The 18,842-nt window shown below is 33.6% G+C and overlaps 1 protein-coding gene across 3 annotated transcripts in view; it reads right to left on the reverse strand.

Annotated features, from left to right (window-relative positions):
• The window catches only part of IBTK (inhibitor of Bruton tyrosine kinase), a 102,593-nt gene that overhangs the window by 71,696 nt on the left and 12,055 nt on the right, over positions 1–18,842 (reverse strand). For all 3 annotated transcript variants that reach the window (XM_074333227.1, XM_019729561.2, XM_019729560.2), the window contains exons 3-10: positions 13,830–13,926; positions 12,613–12,737; positions 9,761–9,871; positions 8,587–8,757; positions 7,022–7,139; positions 6,762–6,942; positions 4,124–4,247; positions 2,145–2,322 (exon numbers count right to left, since the gene is read on the reverse strand). In XM_074333227.1, coding sequence (XP_074189328.1) covers positions 2,145–2,322; positions 4,124–4,247; positions 6,762–6,942; positions 7,022–7,139; positions 8,587–8,757; positions 9,761–9,871; positions 12,613–12,737; positions 13,830–13,926 — 1,105 coding nt within the window. The remainder of the gene's footprint in view (positions 1–2,144; positions 2,323–4,123; positions 4,248–6,761; positions 6,943–7,021; positions 7,140–8,586; positions 8,758–9,760; positions 9,872–12,612; positions 12,738–13,829; positions 13,927–18,842) is intronic.

Genomic DNA, 18,842 nt, shown 5'->3' on the forward strand with positions numbered 1-18,842 from the left:
CAGTATGAAAAATGTTTAAAGTATATAAAGACAAATAGCATTTAGGAAACAATTTTAAGAATCCAGAAAAAAATAAACAACATAGACTGCGGTTGTATCAATGAAAATTGTAGAATAGTGGAAAGATTTCAGCTTTATTTGAGATAAAAGTGATAAAATTGGTGACTAATTACATGTAGAGGGTGAAGGAATATGGGGTGTCAAAGATAACCATTCACTTAGACTGAAAACAATGAGAAGTAGATGCGATGCATGGGTTCATGAATTCTGTTTTAGACCACTAAATATGACTAAAACACAATTCTAAGGACTTCCAACACTTACACATCGAATTTGAATTCTGGTTACTCTCTCAAATTCAGTCTATTTCAGTCTCAGGGAGCTTCCCTAACCTTCCCTCAACACTTAGGTATTCCAATTTCTATACTCTCAAAAAACTTGTGTTCATATTAGAATTTGTCTCTGTGAACTATAAATATTTATACACATGCCTACAGCCCCTACAAATTTATGAGTGTCTCAGAACAGGTCTGTCTTATATATTTCCAAATTATTAAAACCTAGGCCTATATCTGGCACATAGTAACTATATCCTATATGTTTACAGAGTTGACTAATCTATAAGGAAATAAAATTAAATCAATAAAATTATTCAAAAATCATTCCATTATGGTTTTATGATTTTAAAGAATGTTTATATAATTTTCTCAGTAATTATAAATGTTCTTTATATATTTTAGCATACAATAACCAATTTGATCATTCAACAAATGACTTAATGAGGAGCTGGAACGTTCAAGAAATATGCTGACTGCTAAGGATATAGTGGGAATAGTCAAAGACCTTGCCATTTGATAGTGAGATAGGAGACAAGCATTTGAAAAATTAATCACAAAGATAAAAACAAATAAAAATAAGTTGTATGATGAAAATACAAAGGGAACATTAAAAGTGAAACAGGGTAACTCAGTTTAGATTTGAAGAATCAGTGAAAACATCTTTGATGAAGTATATAAATTAAGCAGAGATGTGAAAAATTAGTCAAGGACCTGAAACTAATCACCGCTGGACAAGATTGAAAACCTGATGGTCAATGTCACTGGAGAGTAAGTGCTAAGTGAAAGGGAGAGAACTCTAGATGAGTTCAGAGACATAAACAAGAGTCAGAGCAGGGGCCATACAGGCCATGTTTAGGTAATAAAGAAACCATTAAAGAATTTATTAAAAACAGGAATATTACGATCAGATCTTAAAACCTCACTCTGATAATCTTGAGACTAGAGAAAAAGAAACAAGAACTGAAAGAAGAAAATTATTTTTTCAGTACTCCATGTGTCTTGGGTTAGGGTAGGAGCAATGAGATGTAAAGAGGTAAATGAATCCTATGAGCAGTCTTTCTTGAAGAAAAATCAACAGATTATTAATTGTGGATGAAAGAAAAAAAGTCACTAACCTAAAATGTAAGTAATCCACAAGTTTATAAATTTATAATCAGATAATTAAGAATGAACTACATAATGAATAACTTCTATTTTCAATGGTGGAATCTTAATGCTATCTTTTATATTCATCAAGGAATGAATAAAACTTGTCTCCAATTATTCATGAATTGTTTAAAAAAAACTACTTGTCCATTTTAAAATTCTCAACATGAAAACTTTATTCTTCCTGTGATTATTTTCCTCTAAGTCATGAGATGTACCTTTTAAAACATTAATTTTATATATATAAGTATGCTAAAAAAAATACAGCATAAGCTACTAAATTCTCAATTTGGGGAGAGAGAGGAAAAAAGGGAACTTAGACGATGGTTCATAACCATCCAGGAAGTTTTTTGTCTTTTGTTTTCTTTAACTTTACACTTCCCTGTTCCTAGAGCCAAGGCTAGCTAGCAATCAGCAATAGTGAGCCACTGTTACTGCAGGAAATGTACCATGACTTCAGGGTACACTGAGACTGATAAAAAGTTGAAAATTCCAGGATTAAGTGGATCGAATTCCCTGTTCACCTCAACATACACAAACCAAAATCAAGTCATAAGGGTAAAACATAACATTTGTCAATTAAACCTATTAATAAATACTTGCAAAATTAAAGGCTAACTGAAAAGAAGTTTTATGTGCCGTTTACATATATGAACTGACCTTTCTTTTCAGAACTCTTTCTTTTTTCTTCAAACCATTTCCCTCTAAATCCTTCCCCATCCTGTGTGACACATAGAATTTCATTCCTATTTAAAGCAATATCAGAAATGAAGACTTGGCGTGGATAAGCCCATCGACACTGCTTCAGAGAACTGCTGACTGACCTCCAGCAAAATACCTAAAATAAACCAAATTATATTAGAATATAAAGCAGCAATATAGCATCTGAACAACCAAAATCTGAAATAACCAAAAATTGAAATCAAGAGATACTATTTCTAAAATAAAAGCTCTGATTAGTATGTTTCAATGTCCATTCATTCTTCTTCAGAAAAAAATAGACACTATAAAAGTCAAGATTATTTTAAACTGTCTTTCAAAAAAACACATGAAGCAAACATGAAGCATTAAGTACGCTTCAAAGACTCTCTTCTTAAGTAATTTTTAGCACTGCTAAAAAAAAAAAATCTTAAAGCTAAAACTTAGATGTTAGATTCGTAGTACCATCTGTTTACATGAATGAAAATTATCGTATGAAAATCCAACCTTCACTTTCAAGAAAAAAGATGTATGCATAACTCAATTTTAACTAAGACAAATTGGAGAGACAGAAAATTCATCATAGAGTTCCATGGCTTCCTAGTGGTTCTGAAAACCTTAGTGTTTCTATGAAATGCTACTGCTCAACATAGAGAAAATGTTGAGAGATGTGGTGCTAAGCTTCCCAATCCAACTTTATCCAGCAGTAAACCTTTTATCTGCTTCACAGACTGGCATTCCAAATAAGATTTCATTTGAAAAGTTAATATTGCTGATTTATAAAAGTTCAATCCCTTATTAAGAAAACTAAAGCACAAAATGGTATCTGCCAAGGTCACTCAAAACATACGTACATACGTACACGTACACACACAAATACACATACACACACACTACTCTACTGATTGAGTGATTCCTACACAGCTTGGTTATTATATTAAGTTTAATTTTATGGGAAGTAAATATTCAGAAGTAAAAACTAGATCCACATTAACATAAATGAAGCACATCCCAAAGTCAAATGTAAGTTTTTTATACTCAAGTTTTTATGTAATACCCATGCTTCCTTCATTAGTACAAATTAGAGCTCTAATTCTTAAATATAGTTCCTTGTATTAAAATAATCAACAATAGATTTATGCCTGTACTGTACCAGTAGGTAGAGCTTTATGATTTTAATTCTTCAATTTCTAGAATGTCAAATTTTACAGCACTTTATAACATCAAAAACATTCTTATTATGTTTTTATTTTATAAGCAAAAAGCAGAAAACAATGTTTTTCTAGTCACAGTGTAAAATTTTTTTCAGTGTCACTAATGTATAATACATTTTTAAATTAACAATTTTATTAAAGAAATATACTAATATGTTTGCACAGGGAAATAAAATTAAAACTCTATAGTATTTATTTAAATGCAAAGAGATAAGGTTATTTGTATAGTTATCCAGAAATACATTACCTCTTATACACGCTAGTTATAATCTCTGCAAGTATGTGTGTACATTTGTTTAAAACTAAACCTGAGGAAAATTTTTCAATTGTGGATCAAGTTTTTAATATTGTCTGCTTAGCTTTTACTTTTTTCAAAGAGTAGTTATTTAACATATCCTGTGTCTCTGCAATTCAGTACCATTTATCAATACTCAGTGTACAAATCAACCCATCAAAATCCTTTATTTTTTTCCATTTTAAGCACAGTAAATGAAATGTTAAACTACTGTTTAACAAAGCAGTACTATGCAATGTTAGTTAAACGTCATGGTACTTTCTTTGAAACACCAGCTCCATACTAATTAGTATTGAATGCCAAAAATAAGTTGGGAAACAAAGTCAACAGGAATCATAACCACCATAGAAATACATTTTCACATTATCAGGTCCTCTACAGCTATCAACTGAGAATGAGATCACTACACTTTTACATAAATATATACTCACTCTTCCAGCTCCATCCATTGCAAGAATGCAAATTTTTTCATCCCCATTTTCTTTCAGAGGTTCAGGATCAACCCTGTATTCCATACGCCCCCCAGATACAAGAACCTTTTTCAAGTTTAGCTGTCTGGGTGAAAAAAGAATTCTAGATTAATTATGTTCTCTAAAATACACATGCTCAATTTTTTAAAATTTACTATTAAAATAATAACATAGGGCAATGATTGTGAAAGGTGAAGTAAGACAGTTTAACCTTTGGTATCCTCAGTCCCTCCTTTCTTCAGTTTCCCCTACCCCATGGCTGTTTCTTTCTATGGCAAGTCTTTCCCTCCCAAAAGGCATCACCTCCACAGATACACACATTAAACACTTAAAGCATTCATTCTAGTTTAAATAATTGATAAGGCGTAAAGCTCCTAAGTGTATTTGCATTTTAACAGGAAAGGAAAAATGTAAACCTCAAAGCAAAACAGAAATCCTTAATTTCAAATATGGACAACCCTAGATACAGCTACCATGAAACATCAGTATTATTAATTTAGTAACTCTCCACTAACCACATATTTTAATTATATCTGCACATGTGATGTGCCTATAGTAAGTATTGTGTGAAACCTGCCTGGTGCTACTCCAATGATTGTCCTCCCTTTAAGATATTTTGCCTATATTAAATTTTTCTCTCATTTCAAAATTACTATGTTGTAATAATCTGCAACAAAAGAAATTTCTTAGTGAAACTTGGATATAACTTATATTTATGTAATTTAATGTTATCAAGGCAAGTTTTATAAATCTTAACTAAAATCAAGCCTAACATCCCACAAATCGCTTCATGCTCAGAAAAAACCTAGTGAGTTCTAAGAAACATGTATGTTCACATTCTCATGTTTCTGTAAAAGAAATATGAACTAAATTTGATAACCTTCCAATTGTTATACAATGAAGGTAAGTTGTAACAAATTGATGGTTGACATTTTCTGCTCATGAGATAACTTTACAGATAGTATAATATCTATTTATGAAATAACCATCTCACTTATATTAGCAAAAGCACATTTTGTTGCATTCAATTGTAATTTCAATGCCTGATTGCTTTTAAAGTTAGATGACTAATCTAGAACTCCTGCACAATACTGCATCCACTACTTGAGCTATACTCTTCCAGGGTCAAAGATCAACCATGTTTCCATGAAAATAAGACCTAGCCAGACAATCAGTTCTAATGCATCTTTTGGAGCAAAAATTAAAATAAGACCTGGTCTTATTTTACTATAAGACCAGGACTTATATAAGACGCAGTCTAATATAATAAATATAATAAATATAATATATTATATTATATAATGCATTATGTTATATAATATTATATACTATACTATATAATACCGGGTCTTATATTAATTTTTGCTCCAAAAGATGCATTAGAGCTGACTGTCCAGCTACATCTTATTTTCGGGAAAACAGGGTATTTCTCTGCTTGTATTCATTACGATAATTATATAATATAAAGAAGTATTATATAAACTAATAAAGTATATTTGAAAAGAATGTTTCTACATAATTTGAATACTTTGGAACAACGTGATAAATATAAGCAGCAAAAAAATTGCTGTCAAATCAGATATGGATTAATCAAGTATAGAAAATTGAAAATGTATGAAATACAGAGGATTCTGCACTTAACTTACTTCACAATTGTTTTTAAGCACTTACTCCTTAAATCATTCAAAATGAAATTATACATGACACACATAAGATCTATGCACAACTGCCGTGGACTACCATGTACTGCCATGAGCGGCCGGTGGCCAGCGAGAGCTGCCGGCAGCCAGCGAGAGCTGCCATGAGCAGCCGAGGGACAACCAACTGCCTCAGCGGGAGGAGCGGGGGAAGGGAGTAGAGCGCAAGGCTCATAACACCAGCATGGGCCAGGGAGCTGTGTCCCACAACTAGACCGAGAAACAACGGCTTGAACCGGAGGGCGGAGGGGGTGGGGGAAGGCGGAAGAAGGGGGAAAAAGAAAAAAGATTATGCACGCAAGAGAGGGAACTCCAACTGGTGAACCCATCCATACTTAAACCTTACTTTTATGATTCCCTGCTTTAACTGGCTTTTTTATTATCCAACCAACTGCTAATTCACTGCATGCTACTAAAATGTGTTTTCAGATAACAATAGGCTACACAAAGATAAAAAAATGTACCAGTTAGGTATAAACACTTGGACTGAGTAAACAGTTCATGGCACATGAGTAACTGTTTTTTTAAATAAATGCACAACATAAAAAAACCACATACATATGAACCAACCATGATTGTGTCACAAAGAATTATGATTAATCTAGTTCTGTACAACAGAAACATAAAAAAAGGCAACTTACAGGTCATATTTAACCACATATACGTGTTATCATAACTGAGAAATACTGTTTGATAACTACAAAGAACTTTTACGTGTATTCACAGGATACTTGCCACAAAACTAAGAACTAAGATTATAAAAGGCAAAAACTCCTGACTTCGCCCCCCATTCCATTTTCTCTACTTGACACTTCACAGCAAAGCATAAAGCTGATACTGATATTTGCTAGAAAAGTTGAACTCTTATCAAAATTACATTTGTTTCACAGAAATGCACGTACTTAGAAGCCATCTTCTTGCACTGATAGTCTGCGAGTAAGTAAATATCTCCCCTTGTAGTAACACAGACTGTGGCCCCATCACTTGCAGCAACCAGAGACACGGCGATGTCCTTATGATGAAGGGCAGAGACTTGACGAGGAGCAGTTACACACTTTTCTCCATTGGGATCTAGTAAATAACCTAAAAATACAAAATAAATCACAAAATATCCATTTTAAGAATCCAATTTATTTCTTAGATTTTGTCAAAGATTTCTTACCCAGTTGTCCACCATTCAGTCCCATAGTGTAAACAGCGTCTCTAGTCCACAGCACTGTATGAAACTTGCCTGCTGCTACTCCAATGATAGTCCTTCCTTTCAGATATTTTGCCTGCATCTATTCAAAAAGACAAATAAGACTGCAGTTTACTATATATCTATGAACCAGTACATTTCTACAAAGATCCAGTAGACCAGGGTAGCAAACACATGGCATACTTGCTACCAGTGCCCCCTTAAGGGCTAATGGCAGTCGTCACTAATAGATCTCAGCACCAGTACTAAAACCCCAACTCTTCTCAGAACACAAGACATTTGATGCAGCCACTTTAAGTCAGCAGTTTTAACATATAAAAAATTGACACAGTACAAAAACCAAATCACTGAACTTTTGTTAACAAGCAATATGCAAAACAGGCATTCTCATTCTTATTATAAAATTTAATACTTTAAAGCTAACATATCCAGGTTCTCTCAACAGTGGCACTAATGGCACTTTGTTGTAGGGGATTGTCTTGTGTATTTTAGAGGTTTAGCAACGTCCCTGGACTCTACACACTAGATGTCAGTAGCACCTGCTCCCAGTTGTGACATCTGAAAATGTCTCTAGACATGGCCAAATGGCTCCTGAGGGGCAAAACTGCCCCCAGTTGAGAATATAGATATGTCTATCAACCCTGAGCTCTGAGTTAGCCACACAGTAAGAATAAAAATGAGAGGAAAATCTACCATCCCTAAAGAAGTCTATAAAATGATTAAATATGCACAAATTCCACAGGTGGAAAAAATGGATCTTCTAAAAAGTACCACAGATAGGAGACCATCTCTAATTATTTTGTGTTAATTCCTATTGATTCATTAGTCATCCCTAATGGAAAACCATTGGTTTTAAAAGTTTATTAATAAAAATAGTGTATCTACTAATTTCAAATCCAGAGAATTAAACCAGTGAAAAAATTTAGTTCCTGAAATATAAAATTTTATGAGTTGAAACACATTTGTTATACTAGGTGATGATTCTAGTAACACATTACTTTACAGCACCATTCCTAGTTCTGGTTACTAGGTCTCTGAAGCTGAGGAAAAAGTATCTTCTGGTTGTACAAATGGGAGGGGGTAAGTAGAACAAAGAATGAATGGTGGCTTTTGGATCTGTATCCCTTCATGTCAACTTGCCAGGTGTGACTTTTGTGCAGAGGCAGATTTTTAATGAAGCCAATAAGCTGAGGCTGCTGGGTGACTCACTTGCATAGCCAATTTTGATTTACATACTTCATGTTTTTTCTTAACGAGGGACTTAAACCCCAAAATTCTGAATCTCCCTCTGCTTATGAATACTTAAAAAGTTATTTTAAGGTGGTTTGGTGCCTAATTTCCCAAGTGCTTTTTTTCTTACTTCAAACAAAACCTAATTTGTACTATGCTTAATTTCTCCTGTAAAAAATAAAGTATATACCACTGAATATAAGTAAAATAAGTTCCTCTGTCAGTACCTTCCATCTTTTTGTCTATACAGGTTTTACAGCAAATAGTCACCTTATTTGTTTAAAAAAAGAGATGTTTACCTGTCTGGGCACATTACAATTGGGTGGTGGAGGGATGATTCCTAATTGATGAAAAATATTTAGACCAAACGTGTAAACACATCCATCATCAGTTAACACAACAGTATGGTCCTCAGCAGCTGCCACTTGGGAACAATTATGAGCACTCAGTCCTTCCACAAGCCTAGGGACCTACAAAGTAAACTTAACTTCAGTATAATATTAACCATTTAGATAGAAACACAAACAGCATCTGAAGACACTATGTCCAAAGGACACGACTGCTACATGGCTATATGTACTGTAGGTAAACTCTACAATTCAGCGAGGGGCAGATGAGTTTAATAGGATGTGGACACTAGTTTATGAGTAAAATACAAAACCCCAATAAGACATTTCAATAAAATAATTTGATTCAACAAATTATTTTTGAACCCTTAGCATACACCAAGTACCAATTTGTTTGGTATGAATAAAAGTATTCACTGCCAAAGTAGTCATTGGTGTACTGAAGAAATAAATAAAAATACGGGAAACAATGCATCCCATCAGTGAGTAACCAAATACACGACTTCTTTTGGAGTTATCTGTCCTAGGTTCAAATCTTAATTCTGCCATTTACTAGCTATTTAATCTCAATCAAATCTCTTAAACTCTGAGTAGTTAATTTTCTTCAACTGAACACAAAATAATAATACTATTTTAGATAATAATTGGATTGGTGTTAGGAGTAGATGAACTGGTAAGTATAAAACACAATTGTCTCTGGCACAAAGTAAGCAATGAATAACTGCTATTATTACCATTGTCATTGTGTATAAAATGAGGATAACAATGCTTATAACCCCACAGAACTGTTGTAAGGCTTTATGAACAATGCCTAGATTACAATAACCCTCAAAAAATGGAAGCTATTATTATAGCTTGTTCTCCTTTTAAAGCACCATTTTATCGATGATAAATATACCAGTAGTCCCTTCATAATTTTTCTTTGATGCTTTAGAATTCTGCGTATCTAAATCCTTATTTTGAATGTGATATACCAGGAAAATCATCAATTTTTAAAAATCTGCTATCAACTGGTTTATTATTTTCTCCTTATAGTTAGTTAAAAAAAATTGTTTGTTAACTGGAGCTTCCAGTTTATCAAAATTTTACTGAAGTTACCTAAACTGTGTAATGACATTTCAATTACCAAGCATGTCTGTTCATCTCCATGGCCTAACCGTCCTCCAGGACCATGACCACAGGTGTAAACCTGCCCTTTTTGAGACAGAAACACTGAGTGAAATTTACAAAGCACCACCTATGAGGAAAAAAAAGAATATTAGTAATATTCCTGAATAAAATATCCTTTATTTTATAAAAAAAAAGAAACAGTAGAATAGTGTTAATTGTTTGAGTCGAATGATGGGATCATGGGGATTCATTATACAATTCTCTCTTCGAAAACATTTAAAGTTTTCTGTAATAAAAATTAAAAATATACATGCTTTATTTTAAAACAACTAAAAACAGACATATAGGGAAAAGAACAAAGGAAGAATTAAGCATGTGTTACCCACAGGAGGCTAAACATAGGAAAATGCAAACCTTAAGTCTTCAAAAGTAGTGCCCAGTTGTTTTCAAATTTCATAAAATCTCAAAGAGCAAGAACTGAGCAGAGTGTAATATAAAGCATAAAGAGCAGCAAATAGTGATATGCTTCTAAAGAAAATAGTGGAAATGTCTTAAGAATATTTTTTAAAAACAAGAACATCACCTATACATGGGGAGTGTCGGGTACACGTTATGTCCTTTTTATAGCTCTAATTTGTTCTAATATATCTTTAATATCATATATGGTTTTAAATAATTTCATATTTATTTTCAAGTTTTTCTCTCTTCCCCACTTCCTTCCTTATCTGCCTCCTTAACACCACCCCCCTTACCCTCTGACAAACACACTTACATATTTCCATACTCTTACCAGAAGACAAGGGTACTGAAATGGTTGAACTGCATCAGCAGAAGGCAATAACTGGAAACCAACAACAGTTTCAAATATGTATGTATTTAACCCAACCCAGGCCACACTTGGCTATTTTTCAATGCATCTAATATGCAGTGTATTATTTTACCTTAATACCATTTAAAAATCCTTTTATCTTATTTTTAAACATTATTTGCAAAAACTCATAGACGGAGACAACAGTTAAGTGGTTACCAGAGGGTAAGGGAGGAGGGGGGGATGGTAGAAGAGGGTAAAGGGGGTCAAATATATGGTGATGGAAGGAGAACTGACTGGGTGGTAAGCACACAATGTGATATATAGATGATGTATTACAGAATTGTACACTTGAAACCTATGTAATTTTACTAGCCACTGTCACCCCAATAAATTTAAAAAATTAAAAAATAATAATCATTTGCACTTGCATTTCTTACGCCATCTATAAGCATTTCTAACTTAGGATATACATAGCTGATTAAGAAATAAAGAAATCCTAGAATTGTTTTCCAGAAAAAGTCAAATTCCTTTGGAAAATAGGAAAATTTTAAGCTGAACTGTAAGCTCTATCTATACATATTAAACCACTTGGCGAGTTCTATAAATACATGTGCCTATCATAAGTAACACAAAAAATTGTCTCATTGAGCTATACCACAAGTACCTGAAAAGTCTAAAAATAAAACTTAAATTTGTAATACAAAGAATTTGTAAGAAAAATATCATGTTATGAAACCAGAAATAATACATTTTGTTCAATTTTATATTCAATATTAGAATTCCATTCAACAATTTCTGGCTTCTACTATATTAAACAATCAAAACCAGAATTTGAGACCTTCAACTTTAAAACCTCTAAATTTTTTAAGGAGTTAACTGTTCATGGCTTTTCATCTTATTTCTCAGGAATATATTATGCTAATATTAACAATCTCTTCCTATGGTAGTTAATTCATTTGGTACTACACTACAGAATCAGCCCTTTTTCAGTGACTAATAGGGCTATCTATATAATTGGTGTTCATACATTTGCTTTCTATTTTCTGAATGATATTCACTGTTTTCCTTCCTCTCAAACATGTTTATAGTGCTTGCTTCAACCCTCATTCTGTGATAAGTAAAATTCCTTACAACCTTAATCTCTTCACAAACACTCTCACTTCCTTGCCTTACCTGAAATGTAGCTTTCTCTTTGGGTATACTGTTTCACTCAGAACCCTACAAAGTGGAATACGCTCATTTTTTCCATAGCACATATATCTTAGGACAAGAAGGTACATTCAGCCTGTGGTTTCCTAATGCCACCATTATTCCTTCATTGTTGTGTAAAATCCCTGCTCCTGAAAAAAATCTCAATTCATGAAATCTGATTATGTTATGTACTAACTCAGAAAAGGAAAACAAGTATCTTTCTGCCCAACTCTGATCAAATCAGTTGATGCGTGGAATAACATTTTAAGAAGGATTCTGAAGACCTGTTCAAGTTCAGTTTAAAACACACACACACACACACAGTGGTATGGGGAAAGATGAGTATATCAACAATAGTAAAATCCATGGAAGTGGAAGATATCCGACATAATGATAGAAGACCAAAGATCAACCTTTACAATTATATCAAATAAGTTTACAATTACTTACATTTGAGTACTTAAGTTCACCTACCTAAAGCTAGTAACACTGAGTTTCAACAATGAATTCACTTGAGAAACAACATGAAGAACTTCTTTTTTTAAGAGCTCTTAATTTTTGTAAATGGACACAAAAGCTAGAAAATCAAAAGAAGTTCTACATTTTAAAAATCAACTGATACCTGTATAGTGCCTTCTACTTCCTAACACTGCTTGACAAGTGTCATAGGTTTATACTACTTCATAGTCTAATATTATTATGGCTAACAAAATCTAGGAATTAGTAAAGTTCTGTTGACTGATTTCTTTATTAAAACATGTTATCATACCTTCAACAAAGTTAACATACTCCAAATGAAAAGATGAGCTATAAAATTCAAAAGTTCTTTTAACCTCTAAAAGTATATAGATTGTACTTCAAAATACCTGCTTAATATAAACCCCACTCCTGGAGAACAGATCCACCAACTCTGGATGATGTTTGCTATTCTGGCTTCCATGTCCCAGGGTGAAATTTGTATTATCTCCCCACGTGTAGACATCTGTAGGATCTAAAATATGAAAACTAGTTTTTACACTCTTTATAATTTAAAACAAATATCAGTTTAGTTCAATTATAGATATACTCCACTAATCAGTTTACTTCAAATATGACTCTTTACAGGAACTAATTTAACTACCATATTTAGAAAGATGCTGCCAGCACTGCCTTTTAAATTATGAATCTATTAACATAATTTTAGGAATAAAAAATCAGAAAATCCAAATCAGAACAGGCCTGTCTCAATGTAAGCAACATTTGTTCCTTGTTTCTTCAGCAGCTAAAGTTTAACTGCCAAATGAGCAAAATATCCCCTGCCATATCCACTTAGTTTCCAGAAAATAACATAGTTATTTAAACGTAAAATGTTATTAATACATATAAAGGTTAGAAACGAAGCAAATATGATGCTACTTACTATTCCTACAGAAACATTAACCCTCAATAGTTTGCTCTTGACAAATGCAAAAGTCACCCTACTAATTAGGGTACCCATTACACTGGGATAGAATTTAATCACAGCTAAGTTTATGATATAAATCTTCCTTTTTATTTTGCAAGGCTCATATAATTCCATTACAACCATAACCTGAAATATGGTGTCCAAGGTAAAAATGAAAATGAAGAATAAGCCCTTACTTAGCTTGATCACAGTTAAATACAAATTATACAGTGCCCCCATTTAAATCTCTTCTCTTTTTCCCCCAATTTCCATTTCCAGAGTTCCAAGGGCAAACAAAATGGAGGAATAGGCAGAACTAGAAGAATGTGTGGATAGAAGAATCACTTCATTTTTCCCTCTACCTAGAATGCTGATGTTACCTTCTGGATGCACATTAATGAGACTTCATAGTAGTTAAATTCTATCTGCCTTCCCTCTTTGGCTGTGATTTTAGAGACTTAATACATTAAAATTTAAAAATGCAAAATAAATCGAAGTGTTCTGAATAGAAAACCAAAATTATCAACCAATATATACCAAAGTAAAAATATTTTGTAAATATCTACACACAAATTTTCTCAGCTATTTTAATAAGAATAACATTTCATTGAAATTTTCTAAGCTGTACCTTAATGGAATATATATATGGAATTTTCTTACCAGTACTTTTGAATACTACATGAGATGGTCTATCCTTCATCACAAGATCCAAAGCTGACAAGCCTTCTTTATCTTGAATATACAGACTAACACCATGCTGGAAAAAAAAAAAAAGGGTGTGCATACATATATTTGTATGTATGTATTTTAACAAGTTTAACATTTACCTACAATCAGTAATTTCTTATTCTTATTTATCAAAAAGCCAGATGATCAAGCTCATAAATATATTAAAAAATAACAATAACAATTACCTCCTATGACCATACCCATTTATTTTTTTCATACACAGAAGAGAACAATAAAGAGAAGTCAAATATCCAATCCTTGGTAGAATAAGAATGGTCCAGAAAACTTGAAAAAATAAAATAAGTTACATTTAAAATCAGAGTGAAGTAGATGTGAAAGTTCTCCTTGGGAAGGTTCTAGCTCTGAGACTGTGTCAGTGTGTATGCACACATATACACTTTTTTTATATTTAAAGAGCAATGCTCCATGTCCAGGTAAAGGCTGCAAAGATTTCAGGGCAATGGCAGAATACTTATATTAGGATTTACTGTTTATAAATATAATGTGGTCGTCTATGCTCTGTATCTTTTTGCTTTGAATTCCGTTGTATCTATTATTGACATTAATACAATTATATTTATTTCTGTGTGTGATCGTTTCATCTTTCAACTTCAATTTTTATAGCATTGCTTAATTGTGGCTTCTTATAAATCATAGTTAGACTGTATCTTTAAAAAATCTAGAGAGTGAATGAGTGTGTGTGTGTGTGTGTTTAAGGATGAACTTAAAGTAACCTGTAGTTTTATATCTGCACAATTCAAACATGAAAGAGAACATTTTCATTCCCACTTATTTAAGGCAGTTAGCACACCCTATCCCTATGACTACACTTCGTCTTTTAAATTATAATGGGGAGAGGGGCAACAAAGAGCTGTGTTCAATTCATATTACTGTTACTACATTTGTTTTTTTAAATATAAAATGTACTCCTTTTCAAGAATAACTTTGAATATTTGCTGATAGTTTAATAAGACTCAACAATTACTGAGACTTATCTCTACTTGAACTAGTGCGAGTCATCACTGGCTATCCACAAAGTTTGCCTGGGTAGTTATAGGCTGAGATGAACTATGAAGTTTTTTTTACTCTGTGACATGTTGGCATACTCTGTGTTACTTAGGAAAGAGGAAATCTCCTCTCACTTCATAACAATGGATTCTAATAAACTAAAACCAATTCTAACTTCATTGTGTTCCAGATGATTATAATACTTGATTTCACAAAGACTGTCAATGAACAGAAAATACTCAAGTTAGTGAGACAACAAGTAAAACAAAAATCAGAAGTGATCTAAGATCTTAATAAATTTAAAATTGTATGTTGCCTACCACTTTCAAAAAGTTAGATATAATAAAACACCATGTGGGAAGACCTGAGGTTGGCCTTTTTCACAGTATGAAGGGTAGATTCCATGACAGAGTTCCAAGCTATGAATTTGACAAACAGGATCCCAGAAACCTCAATCCCTGGAGAGCTTATTTTGTAAGTTTCATCAATTTGTCCTAACCTTTATTTACACCATCTGGACCCGAGTAAGACTAAATCCATTTGCATTACCTAAGTGGCCCCAACAGCATAAGGGACTATGGACACTTTTGTGCCTTTAGAGCTCCCTCGATAGGGTGGGCTCTGACACTTCAATATGCACATCTTAAACTCTAAAGGTAGTAGGAGGAGCAGTGGGTAGTCTATCCCATTTCTTTAAAGATCAACTTTTTACATAATCCCAAAACAGTAGATAAATTCATTATCTTATTATGACGTGTTTGCCTGAAAATAAGACCTAGCCGGACCATCAGCCTCTAATGCATCTTTTGGAGCAGAAATTAATATAAGACCCATTCTTATTTTACTATAAGACCGTCATACAAGACCCGGTCTTATATTAATTTTTGCTCCACAAGATGCATTAGAGCTGATTGTCCAGCTGGGTCTTATTTTCAGGGAAACACAGTAGCATCTAAGCATATACCAGGTCTATAAGCCTGAGCATTTCATGCCAATGCTCTACAACAAGGAGCAAATGGACTTTAGACACACCTATTCCACTGGTAACACTACTGTAGATGCCTGGCTACAAACATAGAAAACTGCTTTGTTTTGACTGTCTTCCCCAAAAGCAAAGCTTAAGATAAACACTGGCCTACAGGTAATTTCCTTGGGAAGAGATCCAAAAAAGCAGTGGTAAGAGACCAGGAGAGCAAATCAAGGAAGGAGGTAAAACCAATATAAGGATGTGTTATTGAGTAGACAGACCACTGTTAAGGAGACTAGTGCACAATCCTGACAGGACAATCTGGGAACCTTATAAAAATGTATCACAGAATAACTGTCCAAACAAGGGACAAAAGGGGGAAGGAAATATTTACCATCAGTTTTCATTATTCATTAGCCAAGAGTTGCTCTACGGGGGCTTTAGCGCTCCTGTACTCTTGACTGGCCATGCATTTGCCAAGTGCTGGGGCATAAGACGCATGCAGTACAAGCCAGAAACAAGGTGCGGATTATACCTACACAACGGTACTGGAAGCCTTTTCACCAATGGTTACCACAGCTGTAGCCAGATAAGAGAAGTGAGGCCAAGATGATAGGAAGTGGTTCAGCAGAAGTAGCTCAATCACTAATCTTTCCAAACTGGTTATGAGCAAAGTTGAATGAGTTTAATATGGCTCTCTGGCTATTGCTGCTCATATACTACCAAAAAGGTCAGGATCAAAATATCTTGAGACTACATAATTTCCGGTGGGGTAAAACAGGGATGTATTATTCTACTCTCCTTTCAAGCCTATTCTTTCAAGCTTTGATAGTACTTTTGGATAAACTGGCTAGATGCCCTCCTACTAGAGAATACAGAAAAATAAATTCTTTTATATTCAAATGAAATGGTTTTAACATCATAAACCAGGAATAGTATTAATAAACAACTTGTCCTGCTAATTATTCTGGGGGTGGGGGTAGTGGGAAGGGCACAGGACAAGGGAACTTCAAATCAGTTATTCTGTTTATAGTTATTCTATTGTAGTTTGAGGAGACTTGTCTTATTTATAATTTGACAGTTAACTGATGTTGTTTTGGTTCATGTCCTGGTTCTCCACTCTACTATTCTGTGAGGTATCTAATATCCCTCTAAATAATATCTTTTGCTTAGGTTACCATAATTGGTTTTTGTTGCATGAAAAAAAGAACTCTAATACACCAGCGTTTCTTAAGCACTTTCCTATTTGCTTATTTAATTCTTTGGTTCTGGTCTCTCTCCTCCTACTAGAATAAAAACTCAAAAAAAAATGGATTTTGTCTGTCTTGTTCATTGCAATATCCCTAGCACTTACAGTACTGCCTGGTACACTTCAGACAACTCAAAAAAACTTTTCTTGTTCCCAATACTTTACAAATAGTATATCATTTAATCCACACAAGCTTATGATTCGGTTAGTTCTTTCATTTACAAATGGGAAAATATTAAAGCAAGTTTTTCCAGACTAGTAATGTAGGTAAACCACCAGTATTAAAAAAACAATGGTACAGCAATAACAGATACAGCAGGACCTTTCAAGCATAAACTTTTGTGAACCATACATCCTGTCATAGACTCAATGAGCCAAAGAAAAGTAGCATAATATAGGCTGTTTTTACTCTAGCTTTTGGCAGAGAAGTTTCTGCTAAGGTATTTTATCTTTGGCAATCTGAAACTGATAGTATGGATGTATATTTTTTGTACAATTTGTTTGGCACCTAATTTAAAATGTTTATAGCTATAAGGTTTCTATCAAATACAATTCATTTAAAAATGTGTATTTCTGTATGGTCTCTTTCTACCAATCCATAATACCTTAAGAGCTATAGCTGTCAACTGAAGTACAACTGACATGAACCCCCATCAATGAAGCCTGGGACAAAGCAAAGAAGAATGTGGTATACTAAATAGATGAAAAGTTTCTGTGGGAATATTTCATCAGTGGAATGCATTGATGTTAGATGTCTACCTCTGATCAATAGGAATCTGATGATAATAAAAGACAGTCAAGCTAATGGCAGGTAGCCCAAGGCACAACTTTCTGACATCTCTTAGCCAAGGTGGTGAACATGACTGAGGATTTCTAAAGGGAAATGAAACCTCAAAAGGAGGAAAGGTCCAAACTTCAGGCCAGATGCTATTTCAAACTGAAGCCCTAAATCCTAACACCTGAATGGCAACCCCTAGGATACTGTGTTTCCCCGAAAATAAGACCTAGTCAGACTATCAGCTCTAATGCGACTTTTGGAGGAAAAATTAATGTAAGACCCAGTCTTATTTTCCTATAACATAAGACTGGGTCTAATATAATATAACATCATATGATATGATATGATACGATATATGACATAATATAACATAATACCGGGTCTTATATCGTAAAAGACCGGGTCTAATATAATATAATACTGGGCCTAATATAATATAATACCAGGTCTTACATTAATTTTTGCTCCAAAAGATGCATTAAAGCTGATAGTCCAACTAGGTATCATTTTCGGGGAAACACAGTACCAGAAAATCCAAGAACACTCTCAAGCTTGACAGCACTGGCAGTCATCTAATTTTCCAGCAGGAACTAGAAAAAAACCAAGGTTCTAGAAGTGGTAAGGGGTTAAGAGCAGAGCTGATAGAGGCTTCCACTCTTACTAACGTAGCTTTCCCTATAAAAGAGATTATAATAAGGGAGTTAAACGGATACTCAAAACTTTTAGATATAAGAGGAATTAACAGTAATTAAACACAAGAAACGCTTGTTCTTCAACGGAATTCACTAGGGGAAAAAAATTAGAAAGGTACTATTATTACTCTCTTTTTATAATCGATGAACCTGAGGTTCAAGATTTAGTAACTTGTCCAAGATGACTCAGGAAGTGGTAGACCTACAGAGTTCAGCTCCAACAAAAAGGATATTTTACTATTAATACTGT

This window comes from Rhinolophus sinicus, linkage group LG05 (assembly GCF_036562045.2).
Source record: "Rhinolophus sinicus isolate RSC01 linkage group LG05, ASM3656204v1, whole genome shotgun sequence".
In the NCBI taxonomy this organism is placed as follows: domain Eukaryota; kingdom Metazoa; phylum Chordata; class Mammalia; order Chiroptera; family Rhinolophidae; genus Rhinolophus; species Rhinolophus sinicus.